Consider the following 23038-nt stretch of genomic DNA (forward strand, 5'->3'; position numbering starts at 1 on the left):
CCTGTAGGACATGCATAAGGCCTAGTCAGGTATAGCACTGTATACCCTGCTTTCTAAGATGTTACTTTCCAGGTTTACCTTGCTTTCCAATACGTGATCTTCCAGACTGATGTAAAAATATAATTAACTGGTGATGGTTTTGCAAAAGGATTAACTGAAGAGGCCCTTAATATTATATAAACTCTATAATCTTATACATTCAAATTTTTTTGATTTACAAAAATTTTGTACTTACATTTGGGGACAGGCAATACAAAACAGAAAACAATACAAATATGTATAAGGAAAATAAGTCTGTTCAATACAGTGAACAAACCTAACAACTGAGCTTGTTGACCTAAAAAATGAAACAGCCAGTTATTTTACCAGCAAAAGGGGTTTATTCAGGAACAACAAACAACTGCAATTAGGGTCAAGCCAGCTATAGTAAAAGCCACAGCCAAGTCCCACAAACAAAGGAGGGAAAGGGAGGAAGTTGGAAGCAGTTGTTTTGAACAAATTTTCATGGAGGAAAGCAAGAGTTCAGGGTGATGAGGGGTTTTCCTTAGCTTAGTAGCTAGTGTCAATTTCCAATTTCCTGTAGGAGATGAAATGTACACCATTCCTATCTATAATTGACAATCCTTCCTGTTATTTACCTAGAGTAATACTGTGTGAGAGCTCCTCCTTCTGGCCTCTCACTCCATTTTAAATCCGGTTTCACTTTATTAATTCTCCAGATTCCCAGGTGGCACCAGCAGTAAAGAAACTGCCTACCAATGCAGGAGATATGAGACTCAGGTTTGACCTCTGGGTCAGGAAGATCCCCTGGAGAAGGAAATGGCAAACCACTCCAGTACTCTTGCCTAGAAAATCGCTAAGACAGAGGAGCCTGGCAGGCTACAGTCTATGGGGTCGCAAAGAGTCAGACGTGACTGAGCCACTAACACACTTAGTGATTTTCACAAGCTCAATACCAACAGAACTCTCTTTTGTGTGCTCAGCTGTGAGGCTCCTCTGTCCATGGAACTTTTCAGGGAAGAATACTGGAGTGGGTTACCATTTCCTTCTCCAGTAGATCTTCCCAACCCAGGGAGTAAACCTCATCTCCTGCGTCTCCTGCATTGCAGGCAGATTCTTTACCGCTGAGCCATTGGGGAAGCCCTTCAACACCAATATAGTAATGGAACAAACTGGAATAACATTCAAAAGAACTTGCTGGTAAGAATAATTATATGCAGCAACATGCTAAAATATATCTTTGATAATGACACATTTTATTGAATAGGGAATAAGGCAGCTTCCTCAGGGATCTCTGAGAGGCAACTCAAAAAACAAAAACTCGTGTAATTGTCTTTTGTATCTAGCACAGAAAAATATATCATACTCATATGGTTTATAAATAATTGCCAGTTTGGCCTAATCACCAAACTTTGGTAATTGTGTCTCTTAGTAAGTATAGATAGGAACTCCCTTCCAATCCAGAAAGCATCCCAGCTCCATTCTAAAAGCAGACATCAGAGCTCAGCTGTGACAGTAAGAAAGAGAAGAGAATTCAAATGAGCCTGAAAATTCATGATTCGACTTCATTCTGAGTGAGTTCTTTGATTCTGTTCATGCAATGATCAACAGCATTAATAAGTAAAGGAATCCAACTATCTTCTGGCTGTGGGGTCACATGACTTGCTCTGCAAATGCAATGGGAAAAACAGAAGTTAAATTTATTATACTGTCAAGGAAAAGACCTATCCTCAAAAGAGAGCACAGGGAAAACTATAGTAAAAGAGGACGAGTTTCTCTGCAGAAACTCAGCTGCTCCATAAGCAAAGCTGAAAGAAAACACTAAACTCACCTTCTACTCTTTGAAATGGGGGTTTGGGAGTTAAGAATGGCTGTACAGGCTTATTCTCAAAAAGCTATTTGGGGATAAGTCTTCATACTCACTTTGTTATTTCGAGTGCCTTCTTTAAAACGGATACAAGTTTTGCAGACTAGATAAAAAAAGAAACGAGAAGTTACTCACCCTGAGCCCTACCACAAAAAGGAAAGGAGAGGAGACTTCCCTGGAGGTCCAGTGGCTGGGACTCTGAGCTCCCAGTGCAGGGGTCCTGGGTTCAATCCCTGGTCAGGGAAGTAGACCCCACAGGCCACAACTAAAAGACCCTGCATGCCCCAACAAAGACCGAAGATACTTTGGGGCGCAGCTAACACTCGGCACAACCGAACAAATAAAATAAATATTTAGGGGGAAAAAAAAGAAAGGAGGAAAAAAACGGAAAAGAGGAAAAAAGGGGCGGGGGGGAGAAGCGCTAAAATATTTTACTTGAATGTTAAAATATTTAATACTTTAGCTCTCTTCCCCCACTTTTTCACATTCACTTTTTAAAAACTGACTTAAGAAATAAACATCTTTAGCAATTCACTATGTCAGTTACCCTAGAAACAATTTTAAGGAATGCATGGTACATTGGTAGCATTCATACATCCTCACATTATTTTGTCACCGGTATTCTTAAAATTCGTAAGTAAAAAAAAAAAAAAAACAGTTGTTTCTGCTATACATATCCTGAACTATCAGCAGAGCCGGGACAAGAAGTCAATTTTTAAAAAGTGAAAGTGAGAAAAAAGGAAGGAGGAGAGTTAAAATATTACAGTATCTTAACACTCAAGTAATAAGAAGTCATTAAAAAAAAACCTTGGAGGAAACAATCAAAAACAAAAATGTTGATTAGGTGGCAGGATCATGGACTCTTCTATTTAGCAAAATCTTATTAATACTGCTGCTATAGCATCTTTATAAGCTTTTTTACATTTAAATTTTTTTTAAAGAAAACAAAAAAAGGAAAAATATAACCTAAATTTGTCCTAACTGCTGATAGTTCAGGATATATACAGCAGAAACAACTGGGTTTTTTTAAAAAAACTTAAAATTTTAAGAATACCAATAACAAGATAACATGAGGATGTATGTATCCTACCAATATACCATGCATTCCTTAAAACTGCTTTTAGGTAACCGACATGGCGTATTACAAAGGATGTTTATTTCTTCAGAAGTCTATTTTTTAAAAGTGAATGTGAAAAAAAAGATAATGTCCAAAAGGATCCTAATTCTACTCCAAGGTGTTTCCACATTGTAAAGATACATTTGATGACTCTATTAATAATTTCCACTATCTAATTTACCAAATATTATTAGGACTGATACGTCTGATGGTAAATATAAGCTATCTGCAATTTTACTTCTCTTTCCAATAAAATGAGACATAATAACTTAAAGTTTATAAAAAATAAGAGAAGAGAACTCTAGCACAGGACCTAGGACTTCAAAGAAAACAATAAAATCAGATTTTTATAAAGAGCTTAACCCTTCATGACCACTCATGGTTAGATCACATAATATGTTGACATTAGAATAGAGAACATATATAGAAGTAGAATAGATATTAAATATATTCTAGTATTTTGTATTATAGTATTCTCTATTAGAATAAATAGAGTATTCACCTACTTTGGCCTATACTGGAAATTAGAAACTTGTAACTTCACGTTGAAAGAATCCTAAAGCACTGTACTAATTAAGACTTTCCTCAAGGCATGGTTTTCTAAGGTCTTTGGGTGCATGCATGCTAAATCACTTCAGCTGTGTCTGACTCTGCGCACCTACAGACGGTGGCCTACCAGGCTTCTCCATCCATGGGATTCTCCAAGCAAGAATACTGGTGTGGGTTGCCATGCTCTCCTCCAGAGGATCTTCCTGACCCAGGGATCAGACCATGTCTCTTACGTCTCCCACCCTGGCAGGTGCATTCTTTACCGCGAGTGCCACCAAGGAAGCCCCTCTAAGGTCTTTGGGTTTTTCTAAACAATTACCCAAGTAGTTATAGAAGAGAGAGTACTATCAGAGCTCATTGCTATCAGAATTCAAATTCAACAAATATTTATCAAGCACAAACACATGGTGACATTACTATAGTACTTGCATCCAAGTGTAACAAATAAACATATTCCCCACAGTTTAAGGAAATACCAGTGATTACTGAAATCCTACCAATTAGGTCTGCAGCTATTCCCTCAAAGCCAGTACTTACATTGATTCGCACAGTCAAAGGGCACACAGGTGGGTAAATGCTCAAAGCCAAGTCATCCACACTAAAGGGAGAAATAAAAAATAACCATTAACCAAGAAGGAACAAAGCTCAACTAGGTGGTCTCCAGGACACAACTAAGGATGCAACGAGCGAGGAAATAATTCCCAGAAATCCATCAGTTCCTTAAACTGGGCAACCAATAAATAACCAATTCAACTGGTATTTAGGGAACACATACCTACTCTGTTTTACTAAGAAGTTGAGGGTGGGGGGGAACTCCCTGGCCAGTAGGATGGAACATTATTAATTCAGTTAAAAATGTCTGGATCTGAAACCATAAGTTTAATAACTGATATAGGCAGAAATCATCCCTGAATGCCATTAAAGTAGGCACCACTTTAATCAAGCAATCAAGTTAGTGCTGTACCACCAAAAACACGACAAACTAATACCATGTGCCTGTCTGACATGATGCAATGAAAAGCATGAAACACTCAACTAAGCGATATTCTTGCCAAAAATGTCTAACCTGAATATACTTATGAGAAAACAACCACATGAATCCAGATTGCTAGATATTTTACAATGCAACTGACTTGGATTCTTTAAAAATGTCAAGAAAATTTTTAAAAAATTTTAAATGTCAATGACAAAAAAAGCTAAAAAAGGACAGGGACTGTTTTAGTTGCAAGATACCAAAGAGAAGACAATCAAATGCAGTATGACCCCTGGACAGAACCCTGAATTTAAAAAACAAACAAAAAAGCTATAGAAGACGTTTTAGAGACAATTTGGGAAATCTGAATATTAGATAATATTATTATACTCAGTATAATCTTGATCGTCAGAGAATGGCAAACTACTCCAGTATTCTTGCCTGGAGAATTCCATGGACAGAGGAACCTGGCAGGCTACAGTCCATGGGGTTGCAAAGAGTCAAACATGACTAAGTGACTATCACAAACAAACACATATTCAATGTAAATTTCTTAAATGTAATACTAAGAGTAAAACTGTTTTTTCTTAGGAAATACATGCTGAAATATTCAGGGAAAAACGTCACTGATGTCTGCAACTTACTCACGAATGGTTCAGGGATGAACGTAGCACATCTATTTCAGTTTTTAAAAAGGTACATCTAATTACAGAGAAGTAAACCAATACAGAAAAAAAAAAGTGAACAATAGGTGAACCTAGATGGAAGTACAGGTACTCGCTACAATACTTTTTAACCCTTCCTGAAGGTTTGGAAACTTTCAAAACAAAAAGATGGACAAAAACCTTCAGGTGACGGCACAAGTTGACGTCAGAATGCTGCTGCTGGGATGTTTTGAGTGGAGGTCACGCTTACCTAGGGCTGATCTCATCAGAAATGTCCACAATGTCATCCAGCTGGGCCACCTGATCTTTCTTCCCGTTCTCTGCCACTGAGAGCCGAATTTTCTTCAGGCAGGCTTTGGATGCTTTCGCCAGTGCAAGGCATGGGATTATGAGCTCCTGGTCTCCCTCTGACCAATATGAGTCCCGATTGTTTGGACATCCCAATATATCCTCCTCATCAACATGGTTGTCAGAGGTGTCCTCCTCAAAGTCATTCAAGAGGCCACAGTAAGGGTCACATTCTTCCACAGCCTAAGATACAACAGGATATATGTGCATGCCAGAAAAAAAATGTATTAATACTTTTAGCATCATGTCGGAATTGTCCCCAGACTTCAGCCAGCTATTTCGCTAAATGGCTACAGAGCTGAATCACCTCACACATGCTGTTCTAACTCTCCTAGTACAGCAATGGAACAGAGAGGAATGGTACAGATCACACCCCGACATGGGGCGGGGGGAGATGGGAGATGGAGGATGGGAGTGAGGGGGGACCCATGTGGTCCACGCTTGACACATCTTCTCCCTTTATAACCAACCCTCATCTACTAGACACAGAGTGGCCTTCCAATGACCATCAGAGAAAGAGGTCCTCTCACCTGCTCCATCTCCTCATGTGCATCCTTCACAAGATCCACACTCTTTGTCAGCACTGAAAGGGCTGCAGCTTTGTTATCTGAGTGAAGAATGAGAAGCACTACAGTTAGTGGAGAATCCCAACAATTCTCCAGTCTGCAAAAAGCAACAGTGTTCTCATCTGAAGGGAGTGCCAAGGACAGTAAACAAGGGCAGCAGTTGAATGTAAAATTCTTCTCATATACATCCTCTGGGGGCCCAGACAGGGGGGCTAAAAAGCTTCCTGTCATTCACCACTGGAAGAAATATAATAGTCACATCATGTTTCTCAGCATGGTACCCTTGGATGACCACTGCTCTTGGCCTAGCAGGCTCTACCCCATAACTGCTTCAGTGTCCCCAAAATACTGCCCCTGGAACAGGACCAGAAGAGAAAACCACATCTGTTCAACAAGAGACAGAGCCACAGCCAGAGGGTGTTTGAATTTATAAGTTACGTGAACTAAAAAGATTGGCAAAAAGAATTAATAACTATCTTTTCATGTTGGTGATAAACTAGACCTATTTCACTAAGTTCTTTACGTAAGAAAAAATACATACTACTACAAAACTGGCAGCTAGACGTGAGGTCTGTCAGCTTTGGCCAGCAGAGTCAATGTCTACTTTCTACTCTCACCCACCTTTTGGGATCTGAGGTACATGTTGGCAAGCATCCCAGACACTGTTGTAGGGAATCAGGTTCTCAGGGCTGCTGAAAGGAATCAATAAGGATAAATCAATAACCTGGGTTCCTGTTTCCTACAAAGGTCCTTCCTGCTGGTCATTAATCTCAGTTATCAGTAACTTTGCTGTTAAAATGACTTTTTCCCCCTCCCAGAAGCAAAGAACCCCATTACCCAATAACTCCAGCGTGGCATCACTACCTCTGAGCTGGATTGATGTAAAGTGCTTCCACAAGCTGAGCCATGTCATCCACAATGTCCAGAGTAGCGCTCCGCACCAGCTTTCGCAGGGTGATGCCTATAGCCAGATCCAAAGACTAAGCAGCCTGTTCGTCTTTCCAGAAGTCTGGAAAGTCTTCCTGAGAATCTAAGCCCTACAGAATTTGAGGTAATGTGCACCCACATGCTTTAACCGGAGTGCCAACACAAAACCCAGGTCTTATGTATATCCCCATGTCATTTGCTTGCTCCTCCCACCATTCCTTAGTGGTATTTTCCAAAAGAGATCTGGAACAAAATGGTTCCATGAAAGCATGTATTCATTCATTAAAAAGTAGTTTCTTGGGACTTTCCTGATGGTCCAGTGGCTAAGACTCTACGCTGCCAATGCAGGGGCCAGGGTTCAATCTCTGGTCAGGGAACTAGATCCTACATGCCACAACTCAGAGGTCACAACTGCAGCTAAAGACCCTGCATGCCATGACAAAGACTGCAGAGCACGCCTGCCGCAACTAAGACCTGGCGCAGCCAAATAAATAAAATAACACGCATTTTTAAGAATAGTGATTTCCTGGCATTTGTGGATAAAACACTTCAAGTTTAAACCCCATGAGTAACCCTGAAGATCCATGAGACATGTATTCATTTATAATTGTAACCTGATAACAATCAAGACACGAAGATACAGGCAGAGCTGGAGGCCACTTAACTTATAAGGGAGCTCAGAAACAGCATGTGGTGAGGAGGAGAAGCCTGGGGATGGCACTGATAACCAAGCAGTATCTGTGGTGATTATAATGCATTAGAGACGGAGAAGCCAGTGAGAATTAAAAATGTTAAGAGTCAAGTAAGGCAGGGGACACGAGAACACAGTATCTGAACTTTAGCACAAAGGCTTACTTATGGAGGTCACTTATATAACCACCTTTGACTGCACTTAATGGGAGAAAGTTACATGATCAAATTGAGGAAAAGGTAAAATTCTCAGGACATAAGCTGTCACATTAGCAAAGATCTACCCCATAAACTGAACACTTATGTATATGGAGTGGCTTACCCTGATCCTTGGGAAACAAATAGTACACTGCAATAAGTGCCTTGATGGCAGCATGCACTTGTTCACAGAACCTCTGGGTTTCCTAGGAGATGATAAGCCAATTTCAGAAAGAAAAAAAGAAATGGATTAGATCGATGTGGTCAAGCCATCTACAGGGGAAAAGAACAGACATCTGTACGGCATCATCAAACATTTTCTGAAGTCCTATTATGCATCAGGCCCTGTGCTGTTCTCATCACATACCAGAGAGGAGTTAGCTGGATACCAGGTACTGAGCAGAAACTCAGTAAGACAAGAAACTGTAGGAAAAACATCCCTGATACTCTATATCCCAAGATATCTGTGATCAGCTTTGAGGTATTCACCATACCTTAGACCAGGAGTTGGCAAACTAGAGCCCAAGGGCCCAATCAGGCTCACTGCCAGTTTTTGCAAATAAAATGTTTCTAGGACACAGCCACACTCATGCGTTTACAAATTGTCTATAATAGTATTCACACTACAGAGGCAGAGTGGAGTAGCTGGACTGCAAAGCCTAAAATGTTTACTATTTGGCCTTTTACAGAAAAGTTGTCAGCTCTATCTTAGACCATTAACCAGTTGTCTATCTCTCTGCCTCTGTCTCTAATAGAATTTCAGTATACCTAAAGGAAATTAGCATGGACTCTACAATGCTCAATGCTGACTATTTTCCTTCTAGGCAGTCACTGGCTTTCCCTTATCTTCCCTGTCCTCACTGCTCTGCTAAATTCCAAGCCAGTGCTACGCAAAATGTGGTGCCAGTCCATAAATGATGTGTCACCAGTCTGAGATGGATAGGTACAAAGATTGAGAGTACTTAGAAACTTTTACACCAATGTGTCATTGTTTCAACATCCAAACATATAATTTTGTAAAAATACATTGTAAGGACTGGAATTAAAAAAAAAAACAAAAAACAAACAAACCATTCTTTGGCAGAATTAATGTGCTGAGATCCTAAGAAAGCAATTGTGATTCAAATATATATAATTCATATAAAGCCATATTTTAATTTTTCATCTACGAATGAAAAAACCACTGTCCTGAGCATGTACAGAGTAATCAAACTGACAAAAATTAAAGACAAAGATAAAATATTAAAAGCAACAAGGGAAAAGTCACAAATAACATACAAGAGAACTCCTATAAGGTTACCAGCTGATTTCTCAACAGAAACTATTATCACTTGTGTAAAAAGAAGAAGCCATATGCACTTGTGTGAATATGCATAGCATATATATGGAATAATACAAAAGGAACCAGAGAGAGAAGATATAAACTTTTTAGCACATTTAACTTTGATATCTTTTGAACCTTATACTGTCTACATTATTATATATAAATATAATAATATAATAATATATAATATATATAATAGTATAAAAATAATTCAGTACAAAAGAGTATTATGTAGTATAATAGAAAAGGTGGCGCTCAAACATCAGATAGAACCTAATTTAAGTCCTAGCTCCACTACTTATCTACCTTAAACTGAGCCTCTGGGCCTGCCTGTTCATCTGTCAGAAAAGGATCATGTATGTGAAAACACTTAGCAAACAGAAAGTACTTTTAAAAATGTCAGAAAGGAAATAACCAGGATGAACCTCAGAATGAACTAATATTTAGAAGAGCCATCTACCCCATGACAACTACGGCATTTGACAATCTGATCTTCAGAACAATCCTGTGGTGTGAGAACCTTCATCTTACTCCACAGATGAGGAAATTAAATCCCCAGATTTGAGTGTAAAAGGTGGAAAGAAAATGAGAGGCTTCCTAAGGAATACTGAGCAGCACAAGAATTCTAGAAAAGTGAAGCCCACCTGTGGAGATGGCAGTGGAAGTCGAGAGAAGGCTACGGTCAGAGTCGTGGCTTCCCTTGACACTGTCACAGCTGCCTCATCTGGGGGAGTGACAGAGCAGGTGGCAAGAGCCAATATGTTAGTGCCAAAAGGCTGCAACGGCTGCACGGACTTTGAAGATAATGCGTCCCCTCTCCACCCATGCCCGCTAAGACGTCTCAAAAACACCTCCAAAAATCAGTGTTTTATATTTCAACCTCGGAGGTACCAAGGATAGGTAAGGAGGAATATCCCCGCAGAGAGGCTGGGGCGGGGGCGATGCAGGAAGGAAAGGAGTAGGGAAGAGATGAGCGACAGCAGTCTCCAATAGGAGAGACACTCACTGAGTCTTCTCCAAAAGGCCTCCCGATCAAACTCCTTGGTGGTTTCCTGGGCTTCGCCGACTAGTGGGTGCGGGGTGTGCGCCGGGCGGCGACAAACGAAAGAGCACAGGTAAGCGGAACGACCTCCCGGCCCCACCTCCTCTGCCCGGACCCGGCGCCGCGGCCGCCAAGGCCTGGCCCCTTCCCACCCAAGCCCGCCCCTGCGGTCACCCGGCCCCTACGTCAGCTCACCCCGCACTCCAGGAAGCAGCTGCCGCAGCTCCCCGGCTAGGTGCCGAAGCTGTTCCAGAGGCGGATCCAGGGTGGGGGCTGGGGCCGCAGATACAGCTGCGCTCTCCATCCCAGTACCGCGTTTGGAGCCAGTGGACTAAGCCCCCAAAACCGCTTCCGGAGCCGCACTGCTATCGCAGCTCCGCTTCCAGGCCGCGGTTTCGCTTCCGGCAACAACCCGCCCCGCCTCGGAAGCCCAGCCACACCCCTTCCGCTCTCAAAAGCTCCGCCTCACTCCCGCTCCTAGCGACACAGGCAAGACCCAGACCGAGTTGTTTCTTATTCATTATTCATTTATTGGTATTTGATTACTTGAAAACACCCCCGACTGAGGAAGCAGAGAGCCCATAATCCTGTCGAAAAAAGGACTAGGAACTAATCAAGGGTAGTCAGGGTCAGGTCCAAGTTTGCGTGTTCCCTGTCCCTAAAGTGGCCTCCTTACAGGCTGCCAATTTCCAGACACTGTGCTAGGTACTTTACATGAGGTATCTAAAAAACACACTGAGTGGGCCTCAGATACTCCCATATCCACCAGCCCCTGCCCTGTGGACTCCTAGATAAAAGCTTTCTCTTCACAAAAGTAAATCAACCCTTTACCTTCTTGAGGAAGGGAGGAATCACGGCATTATATAATTTTCTGCAGTCCATTCTGCGAGAATCAGTAGTAGGTAATCCCCCCACCTCCCAGGTGTCCAAGGAACAGCAGCTCCCTGACGTTTGCCCATCAATACTGGCCTTTCGCCTGCTGCTGAGGCAGAGGCCTGGGCTACAGAGGTGGATTAGGAGATAGAGACTTCAGGAGCTCAAGTGGCTTTTTAACTGCACTATGAAGGTTCCAAGCTCAGCAGAGTTCACTGTCCAAACACAACGAATGAGAACAGGCGTCGCCAGTGTCAACCAGGTCCGTAAAGGGGAGAATAATAAAGCTAGAGTGCCATATGTCACATGAAGAAAGTAGCAGGAATAAATATGCCAGATGTACAGCAGTAACATAAGTAGGTGAACAGGTATAATTTTCAAGTATTTTCCTTGACAGAGATGAGACCTGAAGCTGTGACCAAAGCACCGCTGCAGCAAAATCCAACACAGGTAACCCATCAAGGGGATGTTAAAAAACACCAGCTGGAAAGAACAGAACAGAACCATTAGCTTATTAAGCCCTGGTGGGGTCAGGTCTCACTAACATATTATTGGTGGCTCCTAAAAATATGTTGCTTTCTGTCTTGGGGGTTAACTGATACTTTATGCTTTGTGTCCTTAGTTGTTTATTTGCCTGCATCCTTTTGTTCATCTTAAAGGCAAGTGTCATTTCATTTCTGTTGAAGCTCTCAAATGTTTAAGGTAGAAATGAATATATATGTCTATGTACAAACACACACACATACATATATACAGTACTTTTTTTGGAGGGGGCAGAGTGAGGGGGGAACTTGGATATCAATATTTTTTCTTTACTTTGCATTTGTAATTGAAGTAACATAATGAATACCGGAATACAAACTAGAAGATTTAAGATTTATAATTCAACCATAACTACAATATGAATTTCCATTCACCAAATAATTATTGCACACTCATTATGTGACAGGCACTGTGCAAGGCTGTAGACAAGGGACACACTGATGAACAAGTCAGAAAAGATGCTTCAGACAGCTTACATTCTAGTACAGAAAAGAGGAAACCCACCCCCCAAAAAAGAGGAGGGGGAAGATAATTACAGATGGTGATAAATTCAATGAAGAAAATAACTGGTTACAGGGCAACGGGAGATGGGCTCTCTGAGGTCTGAAGGGCAGAAATGAGTCAGTGGAAGAGCATTCCAGGCAGAAAAACAAATTAAAAGCCCAGAGATGGGCCCATCTCCCGTTACTCTCCTGTTGGCCTGGAACATGATAAGGTAGGTGGAATTTGGGGCAGTCAGCAGGACCCAGATCATGTCACTGCTCTGCTTTAAGAGTTTTAAGCTGACAATAGGGAGACAAGAGCAACAACGGGAAACCAGTTAGGGGGTTACTGCAGTAGCCCAGGCAAGAAATAATTATTGGGGACTTCCCTGGTTCACTACAAGAATCCACCATGCAATGCAGGGGATGTGGGTTTGATCCCCAGTTGGGGAAATAAGATCCCATATGCCGTGGAGCAACTAAGCCCATGCACTGCAACTACTGAGTGCATGTGCTCCAGAGCCCAAGCACCACAACCAGAGAGCCCAAGTACTGCAAGGAAAGATCCCTCATGATGCAACGAAGATCCTGCATGCTGCAATTAAGACCTGACACAGCCAAATAATTTTTTTTAATAAAGAAATATGATTAGGTAAGAATGGTGGTAACAGTGACAAAGACATGTACATTGCTACTTGCTGATGAACTAGATAAAAAGTGTGAGGGAAGGGGAAGAACTTAAGATGCATCCTAGATAATTTATTGAAACTGCAAAGAACTTGGGAGAAACAGGTTTGGGGATACAAATGAGGTCCTGTTAGAGACATATAAGATTCCTGTGAGATATCTAAGGAAGATGCAAAATACTAGTTGTATATACAGTCACCTGAGGTGCAGAGAAGAAGTCTAGGTCAGAAATATAATAGATTTATGAGCTATGGACCTAGATGATACATAAAATCAATTCTTGGTATACTATTTATTAAAATATGACTGTAAACCCACCTTTTGGTAAAGCTCAGATCTTATTTGGAATAAGGATGCTCCTGTCAAAGCTATGGTTTTTCCAGTAGTCATGTATATGTATGTTAGAGTTGGACCATAAAGAAAGCTGAGCACCAAAGAATTGATGCTTTTGAACTGTGGTGTTGGAGAAGACTCTTGAGAGTCCCTTGGACTGCAAGGAGATCAAACCAGTCAATCCTAAAAGAAATCAGTCCTGAATATTCATTGGAAGGACTGATGTGAAAGCTGAAGCTCCAACACTTCGGCCACCTGATGGCGAAGAACTGACTCACTGGAAAAGACCCTGATGCTGGGAAACATTGAAGGCAGGAGGAGAAAGGGACAATAGAGGATGAGATGGTTGGATGGCATCACCAACTCAATGTACATGACTTTGAGCAAGCTCCAGGGATTGGCGATGGACAGGGAACCCTGGCGTGCTGCAGTCCATGGGGTTGCAAAGAGTCAGACATGACTGAGGGACTGAACTGAACTGAAGGATGCTCCTGAGAGACAGCCTCCATCTATATAATAGAAAACTGAACTAGACCTGGATCTCGACACATATGAAATGCTGCTAAACAGAATATTCTGGCTTGTGGTCAGTGTTCACTAGGCAGAGATCTTCCCTCCTTGTCTGTCTCTAACCCTGCAGATCATGCTTTACTGCCCTCTTATGAGGCTGTGAACTCATTCTGAACAATGTTTTTGGATCTCATAAAACTTCAGATCATCACCTCAGATTTTGATCCATTAGCCCCATTAGGTAAGAACAATAGATAAATTGTTAGGTAAACAGTTTTCAAACCTGTTTACAGAGATTTGCTACAGGTCTGGGATTTTTGTTTGTGTTTGTTCTAAAGAAATCTCAATCCAAATGTAAACCTATTATATCAGTGTTTTCAAAAACAAGTGAACTGCTAAGACAGCTAGAAAGCTTCCAAAAGTGGGTAACTGATCCACTTTTCTTGTGTGTCTGTTTTTCCTTTCCTCCCTCTGAAATAGTTTCCTTCTTCATTATCATAACCAATTTTGGTTTACCCTGAAGTCTATCATTTATTCTACCATAAGTCTCTTCTTTCACTGTTTGTAGATGAAAAAGCACAGTGAAACAAACAACAAAAACCTCTCTCACCTCTTATAAACCCTCCTTCCAAAAATGTATTTTAGATGCTTACAAGACTGGTGGATAAAGGAGCTTGGAAAGCATTATAAAAACAAATAAAACACCAAATACTAAAGACTGCCCTGCCGGTAGGTTAGGACACATGATCTGTGGTATTTAATTTGGGATTTTGGATATAATTCATAATTGTTATGCAATTAGTCCAGCAAAACCAAGATGTTCTTAAATTGTATTTCTGAATTCTTACCTGGAGAATTCCAACTATAAACGTTACACTGCCTTGTAGGAAATGTCCATCAACAAAGATCCCAAAGGAAAAGCAGCAGCCCAATTTGCCTTTAGTGATTTCACCAACAAACCATGGGCCTGAAAGAGGCAATGGATAGGAAAGGAATTTATATAACTATGACTCTGATTACACACATCACAGGATACATTTTAGGACTAATGAAGAAATATGAAACTAGTCATCTATAAGCATTTATTTGCAAAGCTTTTCTTCTCTGTTAATCTCTGTGTTGTACCCAATATCCCAGCCAACCAATTATTTGCTCTTTTGCTCCCTATTTCTCTAGATTATAAAATTGCCTAAGTGCTATATCTGGAATAGATTCCAGAAACAGACTGGAGTACATTCACAAATTTTAGAAGATTGTATTGCAGTAATGCATTAACTTTCCTTTAAGAAGCAAAAAGGTACCATAGACATCATACTTAATCTTCCAGATAACTGAAATTTACTCCTTTAAGCAATAAGACTTTAATCATTCTAAAATGTACTTATCTTTCTTATTAATATTAGTGAATATATTTTATCCTCTTCTTGCTGACCCACAATCCTTACTTTGTACATCAACTACATACTCAAGGTTAACATGTTCATCGCTTAACTGACTTCTTTATTTTTTCATCTGCAGTGCCAGAATGACTTTTCTCTACTCCCTGCTATTATTTACTGCTCCTTCTCAATGTGCAGGCTTCTGGAACTACTATATTGTCAAGAGTGATTAAGGGACAGTCGGATTTCCCTTCTCAAAATGCAATACTATCATTTGCTGGTAAGAGTAGAGTTCAACTTTTAAAAGTCACAGGTAATTTTCTCAGATATATATTATATATACTCTATTAGATACATCTAAGTTTAAGTTTTAACCTTTAAAAATGGAACAACTTCTCCTCTTCTAATGTTTCCCTTTACAGTCAAGAAGCAAATCACATGCTTTGGTCCTAGTGGAAAACAAGTGTCTAAAACAGCCTCAACCCGTCTTCTAACAAGGAAACCAACCTCCAAAGGGGAATCTGCCATAGCTTGTTATACAAAATTGTAAAGAGTCATATTTTTATTTAACTACTTTCTGTTCTCTGGTGGGAGTAACTAATGAGGAAATAAAAGTCCAAAGATGGACTGAAAGTATAAGATATAGACTAAGGATATATTAACTCCTAAATGACTCTTAGTAAGGAACTTTCATAAATTCTGACAAAGTAATGAAAGAAATAAGTGTGGTGAAATAGAGGACAAAGCTTTAACGTGATCAAAGGCTGCTCTGAGGAGATGACATTTAAGCTGAACTTCTATCTTCTATTAAGTTTCTACACAAATACTAATTGTCATGGTCCTCTCAGCACCCTTAACTTAGCCTGGTGTTGATTAAATGTCCTTTAAGTTAGGAAAGGACTGTATTCCCCAAGATCATGCCCTGGGAAAAGAAGCTAATGTTAAATGGCTAATGTTAAAATTCTCAATACATTCTTTGGCAGAATTCTCCACAATCTCGGGTTTCCTAATGACTTACCCAGCACTGTATACAGGGTCAGCAGCAACACAGAATAGTAGGAGATATTTAGTTTGCTCAAGACATGAAGGGAAAATGACGTCAAATTTGTAAATCCTGGTGATCCTAAACAGAATAAATTTGAAAACTCCAGTAAACACATTCAAAGTTCAGGCACTTTAAAATATTTTCTAGAAGACTTCCAATGGCTATCTACTACATCTTCAGCAAATCATTTGTAATATGGATGATATTACTTTAAATCAGCAGTTGGCAGGAATTCGGGGAAGCTATTTCACTTAGAATTACAGAGGGTAGGAAGTTCAAAGCAATGGTGTAGATGCAAGACACATACACATAAATATTCTATGGTCAAAAAATGATCAAGTCTTTGTTTTCCATGAGACTTAGTATCCGAACGTACAAACTTCCAAAAGTTGTATCAAGGTATGTCACAGGTCACCCAGTGTTCTGGGTGCACTGCAGCACTATTTACAATAGCTAAGACATGGAAGCAACCTAAATGTGTGCATGAGTGCGTGCTCAGCCATGTCTGACTCTTTGCAACCCCAAAGACTATATCCCACTAGGCTCTTCCATCCGTGGAATTTTCAAGGCAAGAATACCAGACTGGGTTGCCATTTCCTATTCGAACACACTATGTTTAAGACAAATAATCAACAAGGATGTACTGTATAGCAGTTTTGGTTTCAAATTGGGAAAACAGTACATCAAGGCTATCTACTGTCACCCTGCTTATCTAACTTCTATGCAAAGTACATCATGCAAAATGCCAAGCTGGAAGAAGCACAAGTTGGAATCAAGATTGCAGGGAGAAATATCAATAATCTCAGATATGCAGATGATACCACACTTATGGCAGAAAGCAAAGAAGAACTAAAGAGCCTCTTAATGAAGGTTAAAGAGGAGAGTGAAAAAGTTAGCTTAAAACAACTAAGATCATGGCCCCTGATCACATCACTTCATGGCAAACAGATGGAGAAACAATGGAAACAGTGACAAGACTTTATTTTATTGGTCTCCAAAATCACTGTGAATAGTGACCGTAGCCATGAAATTAAAAGACGCTTGCTCCTTGGAAGAAAAGCTATGACCAACCCAGACAGCACATTAAAAAACAGAGACATTACTTTGCCAACCAATGTCTGTAGTCAAAGCTATAGTTTTTCCAGTAGTCATGTACGGATGTGAGAGCTAGACGATAAAAAACACGGAGCGCTGAAGAACTGATGCCTTCAAACTGTGGTCCTGGAGAAGACTCTTGAAAGTCCCTTGGCCAGCAAGCAGATCAAACTAGTCAATCCTGAAGAAACTCAGTCCTGAATATTCATCAGAAGGACTAATGCTGAAGATGAAGCCCCAGTACTGGAAACCTGATGTGAAGAGCCGACTCACTGGAAAAGACCCTGATACTGGGAAATATTGAAGGCAGGAGGAGAAGGGGACAACAGAGGATGAGACGGTCGGATGGCCTCACCGACTCAATGGACCTGAGTTTGAGCAAGCTCCAGGAGTTGGTGATGGAGAGGGAAGCCTGGCATGCTACAATCCATAGTGTCACAAAGAGTCGGACATGAGTGAGTGACTGAACAACAATGTATAGCACAAGGAACTTTACTCAATCTTCTGTGATAACCTACATGAGGAAAGAATCTGAGAAAGAATGGATACATGCATATGTATAACTGAATCATTTTGCTGTATACCTGAAATACATTATAAATCAAATATACTCCAATAGATTTTTTAAAAACTATATATATATATATCTCAAAGGCAAATATCAAAATTTAATCTTAAGTATGAATATCTAAAGTTAACATGAATTCTGGAAATAAAAGCAAAAATAAACAAATGCGATCTAATTAAAATTAAAAGCTTCTGTACAACAAAGGAAACTATAAGCAAGGTGAAAAGACAGCCTTCTGAATGGGAGAAAATAATAGCAAATGAAGCAACTAACAAACAACTAATTTCAAAAATATACCAGCAACTTATGCAGCTCAATTCCAGAAAAATAAACGGACCAATCAAAAAATGGGCCAAAGAACTAAATAGACATTTTTCCAAAGAAGACATACGGATGGCTAACAAACACATAAAAGATGCTCAACATCACTCATTATTAGAGAAATGCAAATCAAAACCACAATGAGGTACCACTTCACACCAGTCAGAATGGCTGCGATCCAAAAATCTGCAAGCAATAAATGCTGGAGAGGGTGTGGAGAAAAGGGAACCCTCCTACACTGTTGGTGGGAATGCAAACTAGTACAGCCACTATGGAGAACAGTGTGGAGATTCCTTAAAAAATTGCAAATAGAACTGCCTTATCACCCAGCAATCCCACTGCTGGGCATACACACTGAGGAAACCAGAATTGAAAGAGACACACGTACCCCAATGTTCATCGCAGCACTGTTTATAATAGCCAGGACATGGAAACAACCTAGATGTCCATCAGCAGATGAATGGATAAGAAAGCTGTGGTACATATACACAATGGAGTATTACTCAGCCGTTAAAAAGAATACATTTGAATCAGTTCTGATGAGATGGATGAAACTGGAGCCGATTATACAGAGTGAAGTAAGCCAGAAAGAAAAACACCAATACAGTATACTAACAAATATATATGGAATTTAGAAAGATGGCAATGATGACCCTGTATGCAAGATAGCAAAAGAGACACAGATGTGTAGAGCAGACTTTTGGACTCAGAGGGAGAGGGAGAGGGTGGGATGATTTGGGAGAATGGCATTGAAACATGTATACTATCATGTAAGAAACAAATCGCCAGTCTATGTCCGATGCAGGATACAGGATGCTTGGGGCTGGTGCATGGGGATGACCCAGAGAGATGTTATGGGGAGGGAGGTGGGAGGGGGGTTCATGTTTGGGAACGCATGTACACCCATGTTGGATTCATGTCAATGTATGGCAAAACCAATACAGTATTGTAAAGTAAAATAAAGTAAAAATTTTAAAAAAATAAATAAAGTTAACATGAGTATCTGTCCAAATACTCCTTTCCCATATGTGATGCAGCTCTTAACTCAGTTATCCTCTTACTTCAACTGAAAGGGATCCCTAAAAGATTTCCAAATTGACACCTCTTAAAATACAGTGCCAGAAAGCCAAAGCACCAGGGCTTTATTCTGCAGCCACAGACTAGAGCATCACAGATCCTCAACCCCAGCCAGCCATTTCACTCGTCTGCGGCTGATCATATACCAGTTATCAGAAGACTATGATGGGAAGCTCAGTACACACTGAGCAACACCTGAGGGGAAACAGTCCTACTTAAAGGACTAGCCTCAGTGAAAGACAGCCTGATATAAGTTAAATGGCAGGTCTTCCCTAGTAGACCAGCATCTTCATTTTATACTCATAACACTGTTCAACCCGACAGATAACTACAGACAAAGCCTGACAACACGTGACCTTTCTCACTTTGTGTGTTGCATACTTACTACTCATTCATCTCTCATTCTAGTCTGGTACTTCTCAAAGTATTGATCTATGTATCCATTCACTATCATTATTTATTTATTTTAAATATATCATTCTTTAGCCTTAGAGGCAGCTATGTTATAAATTGTAAGCAATGATTCTCTACTTTGCCCGTACATTAGAATAACCTGGGGGAACTTTTAGAAAATACTCATGCCCAACTCTCACCCTCCAGAGATTCCGATTTAGTTGGCCTGGGAAACAGGGGAGTTGAGGCAGCAACCCACGGGATTCTAGGCAGCAGGACTGAAAAATACTGCTTTGGACAGAGCTATGCTTCTCAGCCCTACCGCACACTGGAATCATCTGAGGAGCTTTAAAAAATACTTATGCTTAGGTCCTACCCGCAGACATTCTGTGTAAGCACTGAAAGGACTGTGTAGACACTGCGATTTTTAAAGTTCCCAGGGCATTCTAAGGTGTAGTCAGATTGAGAAGTGTTGTTTACAGAAAAGAACTGACCTGGATTCAGACTCTTATTAGCTATAAGATACGAGATAACCTACATTAACTCTGAGGTCCTCAGTTTTCTAGTCTTTAAATGGGAAACAATAATACCTACCTCACAGCATTGTTGTAAGATTAAGATAATGTAAGTAAAAATACACTGTAAATTTTAAATAACTCTACAAAAATACTGGTAGTCCCACATGAGACTGAGGCCTCCTTCAAATATTTATTTATTTACATTTTGTGCAATAATGCTTTTTGAACTTTTTCACAGAATTTTTAAAAATATATATAAGCAGGAAAACATTCAGTAGGATATGTATACTACCTATGCAGTTAACCATCTTATGGTTTAATCTTTACTACAATCCTCCCCTTCCCCACAATTAGTTCCTGGGATTTCATCCAAGCCAGGAAGGAATAAGGAACACTTACTTCAACAAGTGTCAATATTTATTGTTTGTAGTACACAAACTCAGTGCTGGGTGCTGTAGAAAACAGAAGTACTAAACAAGAGCTCCTATATTGAGGAACTTGAGTCTGATTGAGGAGAAAATACATGCATTTGAAGTTGTGATGTAAACAAGGTGATTGGCTGGTTAAGTACAGAATTAATCCTTACGAAGGACTCTTGGGATTCAGAGACAGAAAAGTTCATTATGACCTGGAAAGGCTGGAGAAAATGGTACGGAAAAGGGGGTTTGATGTGAGCAAGATAGTTTGAAGGATGCACCTCACAGAGTTCAGGCAAAGACAGTCTGCACTGATAATTTATTTAGTCAGGAGATTATGGGATGCACGGACGTAAGGTCTTCTAAGGATAAAAGGAACCCATGGTGACTAACCTTTATGCTCTGGATATACTTGATACCGAAAAATAATGAGAATGATGAGCTGGATCAGCACAATCATCACAAATATGACCCGGGCCTGCAGACAAAGAAATTAACATGAAACAGACATATGGATACATCTTCAGTTTTTATAAATAGCCCCATTAACACAAATAGAAATGACACCATTAGGAGAAATGACTATATAAGAAAAATATACAATCAAAGAGAATTGAAAATCTGATGCAGCAAAGAAGATAATTATAAGTTGCCTCAGCATTTGTTTTTAAGATTTGGATACCTGGACCAACATTGAAACTAAATAATTTCATACAGTTACATAAAATCAAATTAAAACAGCCCACTTTCAGTGTACTAGGTTAAGTATAATTTATACTGTTTTATTTAAAGTCTTATAAGAGTGTTACAAATTTACAGTTACAGGGGGAGGCAGAAGAGGGGAAGGGATAGTTAGGTAGTTTGGGATGGACATGTACATACTGCTATATTTAAAGTGGATAATCAACAAAGACCTACTGTATAGCACAGGGAACTCTGCTCAATATTATGTAACAACCTAAATGGAAAAAGAATTTGAAAAAGAATAGATACATGTAAATGTATAACTGAATCACTTTGCTGTACACCTGAAACTATCACAACACTGTTAATCAACTATACTCCAATATAAAATAAAAACTTTTTTTAAAAAGCATAAAAGTGGGGAAAAAAAAAACCAGTATGCAATACACTACAAGCTGAATAAACAGAGACTGCATTTCTTTATGCTTTCTCCACCAGGAAATCACTCACTTGAAGATTAATTCATAGTGAAGAGACATGTAATCTAGGTTCTTGTTCTCCAAGTATGGGCCCCAGGTCATCTCTGGAATCACCTTGAGCCTCTTAGGAACACAGAATCTCAGGCCCCATTTCAGCTCTACTAATCAGAATCAGCCTGTTACTCACATTTTCAAGTGATTCATAAGTACACCAAAGTTTTCAAAGCCTGATCTAGGTGACTATTAAAAATCCCCAAAAGAAAAATAAATGATTTGTAAAAATGAGATGCAAATACCCATTAGGCATTTTTTTTAACGTTCAATCACACAAGTGATAAGCGTAAATTAAAATAATAAGGAATGCACATTAAGTCTATGAGGATATAAGAGGAGATTAAGCTATCTTTGGGAGGTGAAATGAAGGGGGTTTAAATTTTGTTCTCAACATTTCCCTGGTGGCTCAGACAGTAAAGCGTTTGTCTACAATGCGGGAGACCTGGGTTCGATTCCTAGGTTGGGAAGATCCATTGGAGAAGGAAATGGCAATCCACTCTAGTACTATTGCCTGGAAAATCCCATGGACAGAGGAGCCTGGTAGGCTACAGTCCATGGGGTCGCAAAGAGTCGGACACGACTGAGCGACTTCACTTTCACTTTTCACTTTCTCAACATTGTAGTGCATTTTATGTTAATACCCAGGAGAGGGAGATCTGAGGAAACTAGACTGTAAATTGCCAAAGACTCTCTGAAAGACAGTTTGACTGTATATTAAAAACTAAAAAATAAAAATATTTATTCATTCATGAAATCCTTATTTGAGGGTCTACTTGTGTTAGGCATACCAAAAAGACATTCTTGCCCTCATGGGACTTATCTTTTCATGAGGGAGAACAGACCAAAAACAATGAATATAATAAATAATTTTTAAATCTGTGTAATTATATAAATTATATAATAAATAAATGAAGCATATAGAATAATGTGTCCATTCTTTAATCCAACAATTCATTTCCAGAAATTTCCAAAAAACTAATAAATGCAGAAACAAGCAATATTTTTACAGTAGAGGGAAAAATTGGAAACAAATGCTCAACAATAGGGAAATGGTCAAATAAATTAAGGTATATCTATGACAATATAATGCAGCCAATAAGCATCATTTATAAAACAAATTTGATGTAAGAAAACAATCAAAATAAATTCCTCAGTAGAAAAAATCAAATGGAAAAAGAGAATGAAAAGTATATTACCATTTTATAGTAAAAACTTATATCCAAATGTAAATAAGAGAAAAATAAACAAATAGTATTATAACAAGAAATACAATGGTTATAATGGTTATTGTGATAAAGGAATGATGTGGGGTTCA

At 39.6% G+C, this 23038-nt stretch overlaps 2 protein-coding genes across 4 annotated transcripts in view; both read right to left on the minus strand.

The window, feature by feature from the left end:
* Nucleotides 1-360: 360 nt before the first annotated feature.
* On the minus strand, nucleotides 361-10693 carry CCNDBP1 (cyclin D1 binding protein 1). Its single transcript, XM_040226812.1, has 11 exons — nucleotides 10462-10693; nucleotides 10231-10290; nucleotides 9869-9948; nucleotides 8025-8106; nucleotides 6950-7046; nucleotides 6707-6777; nucleotides 6050-6126; nucleotides 5422-5702; nucleotides 4071-4131; nucleotides 1924-1970; nucleotides 361-1667 (listed from the first exon to the last, which is right to left on the minus strand). The coding sequence occupies exons 1-11, from the start codon at nucleotides 10568-10570 to the stop codon at nucleotides 1553-1555; spliced, it is 1080 nt and encodes a 359-aa protein (XP_040082746.1). The 5' UTR covers nucleotides 10571-10693; the 3' UTR covers nucleotides 361-1552.
* A 93-nt stretch (nucleotides 10694-10786) lies between these two features.
* TMEM62 (transmembrane protein 62) overlaps nucleotides 10787-23038 on the minus strand; it is a 37520-nt gene continuing 25268 nt past the window's right edge. For all 3 annotated transcript variants that reach the window (XM_040226809.1, XM_040226811.1, XM_040226810.1), the window contains 4 exons: nucleotides 20900-20984; nucleotides 16092-16196; nucleotides 14543-14661; nucleotides 10787-11622 (listed from right to left, as the gene is read on the minus strand). In XM_040226809.1, the coding sequence (XP_040082743.1) occupies nucleotides 11296-11622; nucleotides 14543-14661; nucleotides 16092-16196; nucleotides 20900-20984 (636 nt within the window). In that variant the 3' untranslated portion in view covers nucleotides 10787-11295. The remainder of the gene's footprint in view (nucleotides 11623-14542; nucleotides 14662-16091; nucleotides 16197-20899; nucleotides 20985-23038) is intronic.

The sequence above is a fragment of the Oryx dammah genome, unplaced genomic scaffold, assembly GCF_014754425.2.
Source record: "Oryx dammah isolate SB20612 unplaced genomic scaffold, SCBI_Odam_1.1 HiC_scaffold_26, whole genome shotgun sequence".
NCBI lineage: Eukaryota > Metazoa > Chordata > Mammalia > Artiodactyla > Bovidae > Oryx > Oryx dammah.